Source organism: Nicotiana tomentosiformis, chromosome 5, assembly GCF_000390325.3.
Source record: "Nicotiana tomentosiformis chromosome 5, ASM39032v3, whole genome shotgun sequence".
In the NCBI taxonomy this organism is placed as follows: Eukaryota; Viridiplantae; Streptophyta; class Magnoliopsida; order Solanales; family Solanaceae; genus Nicotiana; species Nicotiana tomentosiformis.
In genome coordinates, this window is record NC_090816.1 from 30,301,473 (window position 1) to 30,305,284 (window position 3,812).

A 3,812-nucleotide genomic window follows, 5' to 3' on the forward strand; every position below is an offset into this window, starting at 1 on the left:
ATAGAGGCGGATCTAAAATTTAAAGTTTATGAGTTTTTACGGCGATCTCAAGTTAATATATAATAATGGATAACTTGGTTTACAGTTAAATATTTATAGGTTTAGGGTTAAGGTTAATTTATTGTAGTAGAGACTAGAGAAGGCAGTATAATTACTTATTTGAGTATTCTTTCAGTTTATTTTTTTTCTTGTTATGATAAGAATTGTTGTTGTAATTGGCTTGACTCTTGTATTTTATTGTATGATTTATGTTGGCTTGACTCTTGTTATGATACTAATTGTTGTTGTTATTGGCTTGACTCATCTGTTGTAATGTTGTCAAATTATGCAGTTTTATTATATGATTTAAAAGCTTAAAACTATTGAGATTAGAGTAACTTGAAAATTTATTACTAAGCTTTTAATAACACATAATTACCTTTAGAAATAATGTGTGTTGCAAGAATACTAAGATCCCTAAACACTTTGACAAACTATTTGTAATCTTAAAAAAAAAAAAAAAATTAATACTCCAGCATGCTTGAGCACATGTTATTCCTAACATAAAATGTTCTTGAAAAATGTGTCACATAATGTCATGTCTTATTTTAAAACATATTATCGCGTGAAAAATCATACATATCACATGTTGCCTCTCTTAACACCAGAGATGAAGGTATATATACCGAAGGGTGGTCCGTCGAACCACCCTTCAATATGATTTTTTGTACATATATATTAATTCTTGATTACTCTTAGCCTAATTCTTGATTCCCTCACTGCAGTTAATACACCAATATTTTAACGTGATACAAATAGTAGTCACAAACAAATTAAGCTGGCAATACACTTTGTTGATTCAAATGATATAAATTCTATAATGTTAAAGAAAGATAATGGAAAATGAAAACAGACATATATAAAAACGAGCACCAGAACCACATACATATTCTACAGTTTATCACATTGTGTTGGTACAAATGATAAAGTCTCCTTATCAAGATCATGAATCACAAGCATATTTTGTTGTTGAACATTTCCAAAAATGGACATTCCACTTGAACTTCCCATGGCCAAACAAGCAACTCCCATACTTGAATCAGCAATCATGTAATTGTCAGCAGGCAAATCCAAGTCTGCACCTTCAAAATGGAAAACCAATTTTGGAACCTCTATATTGTTTGTGTTTGAAGGCAAAGTGAAGCATAAATCCAGTCCTGTTGAGCTAGAGTCATCCACTGGAAGGTTTATCTGCACTTAATTTCACATATAGCAACGTTATATATTATAACAATAAAGTCACATAACTATTTTTGTCATATTAGAATTAATTGAACTTAATTTACCACTGCAATAGTAAAATCACTAAAATTTAAAACCCACAATAACGGTAAAACCTACCCATCAATGTAAAGTTTACTGTTATAGTTGGTAAAATTTAATTACTTTAATATATAAAAGAAATACTTTTAATTGTAGCTTTACTATTTAGCGGTAGAGATCGGACTTTCACCACGGAGATTCAGAATATTAAAAACAAATACGAAAAAGTCATGGGGATTCAACATCTAATATATACATAAATAATTTGAATTTATATATACATAATGTAATATTCCGGCAAAGGAAGTTTGGATCCCCTTCTGCCCCTTGTACTATATATTATAATGAGTAAAATTCAGTGTTTATATGCGAAATTAACCAATTTACCTGTGAAGAGAACTCTTTCTTGAGAAGTTTAAATGCACCTTCTTCTAAGTATGTTATGGTTGTCCCAGAGTCTATTATTACTCCTCCACTGCCATCTTGGTTGAGTGAAAATGTGGATTTCTTGATAGGCAATCGAGTGTCTCCCACAGATATTCCTTCTAAGGAAAGATAATAAAAAGATGGTTGTGAAGGATTTTTCGCTAATGGGGTTGTGATTATATTGGAATAATCATCATTTGCCACTGATCCCATAAGTAGTGCGCTGCTAATTTTGCTATTAGCATCATCATTAATAGAGGTTAAACAATAGGAAAATTTAGGCATTTGGAGTTGAGAAACAAGTGATAATGGACCTCTCCCTAGCCCAACTAGACCTGCACCTTGACTAAATCCACTGCCTTCATTGTCATTTCCACATCCAAATGCAACATTTGGAATGGAAGTTTTGCCAAAAGTGAATGTTTCACTAGCTAAAAAACCTTCACTTGATGAATAATCACCATATGTGTACATATATTCACAGCTACTATCCCCACAAGATGACATTGGCAATGCTTCACAAAGTTTGTTAGAACATGAAATCTTGGAAAAAGTGGATGATTTTGATGGATCAAAAATAGGTGTGGATTGATCAAAACACTCTTTACAAGGCTTGCATTGAGTCCAAATTAAGTCACTTCCTGTATCCATTATAGCATTATAGGTTTCACTTGGGCTGCCAATGGATATTTGCATGAGAAACTCACCATTTCCTGCATGGATTGTAGACTTTACATTATTAGAGTCATCTTTGGCTGTTGTTGCTGCCAAATTATTAGCCATTAGGTTTAACCTTTGAAGTCTTGATTTTCCTCGTGCCATCGCACGTTGTAAACGCTCGAATTTGGTGAAATTCCCACCTGAGTCAACATGTTTTAGACTCACCTTGAATCCCTTATGGTTGTTGATCAGAGCATGCCTTGATGTTGAATTCACTGGCAGAACATTAACAAACAAGACTGATATAGAAAGAAACATGGTGAAATTGGCAAAGTTTGATGAAGCCATGTTGCTAATCCCCTTGTACTAAGGTTGAGGACTCCTCGCAGTTCTCCCTTTAACACCAACCGTATATAAGAATCGAACTGTCTCAGGATATGTTCAAAACCGAACCAAGATTAAATAAGATGGAACATTTCAATGAATATATATGTACACCTCGGAAATTGATGTAGGAAAAGGTCTGAAGGTAGATTAAACTATGTATCAAAAACTTAAAAAGAGGAAACAAAAGAGAGCATTGTAAAAAACGAGGTGAAAGAAATGGAGAAAAAGTTGGAGATTCAAGTGAGATAGTACTAAACATGAGCCATTTCAATATCAAGGGAAGGTGAGTTATCAACTTAATACCACACCAATGGATGCAGGGTTGTTGGGGATGACAAGAAAAAGGGATGAAGTGTCAGATATTCTTTTCTATTTTAATAATTTGAAGAATTCACCTAAATAGCTTCTCAATTATCCGCTTAAACTAAATATAGCCAGTTGAGGTATAATATATGTACAAGTCATATATAATATGTGTCATGTATAATCAATTTATATTTATGTATACCGGCTAGAAAAAGGAAATGATGAATCCGACAGCCGACAGGATATTTGTGTAAAGGTACCTTATAATTAATATTAGGGGTGTACAAAGGAAACCGATAAACTGCACCAAACCGATAATCCGAGTCAAACCGGAAAAAAATCCGATGTGGTTTGGTATTGAAAAATAAAACCCGAATATAATTAGTTTAGTATGGTTTTAACTAAAAAAAGTTAAACCGAAACCAAACCAACTCGATAGTACATTTATATAATTTTTAAAAATATTTTATACATATAAATATTTATTGTAATGTAATTTATAAATATTTCTTAAAACTTTTCACAGTTTTATCTTTTAACGTATTATTTCAAATTTAGACTTAACATTCTTGAAGGTAAATAAACTTTAAAGCTCATAAATGTAGTAACTCAAACAAAGTTCAAATCAATACTAATGCTAACAAAAGAAATTCAATTCAATATATACTAGGAATGACGATAGTGTTGGATAATTATTTTAGTTTTACATTGGTTTATAATAAAAATGCATA

At 31.8% G+C, this 3,812-nt stretch overlaps 1 protein-coding gene across 1 annotated transcript; it reads right to left on the reverse strand.

The window, feature by feature from the left end:
* Window positions 1-812: 812 nt before the first annotated feature.
* LOC104116461 (aspartic proteinase nepenthesin-1) lies at window positions 813-3,068 on the reverse strand. Its single transcript, XM_009627320.4, has 2 exons — window positions 1,690-3,068; window positions 813-1,230 (listed from the first exon to the last, which is right to left on the reverse strand). The coding sequence occupies exons 1-2, from the start codon at window positions 2,734-2,736 to the stop codon at window positions 931-933; spliced, it is 1,347 nt and encodes a 448-aa protein (XP_009625615.1). The 5' UTR covers window positions 2,737-3,068; the 3' UTR covers window positions 813-930.
* Window positions 3,069-3,812: the final 744 nt, after the last annotated feature.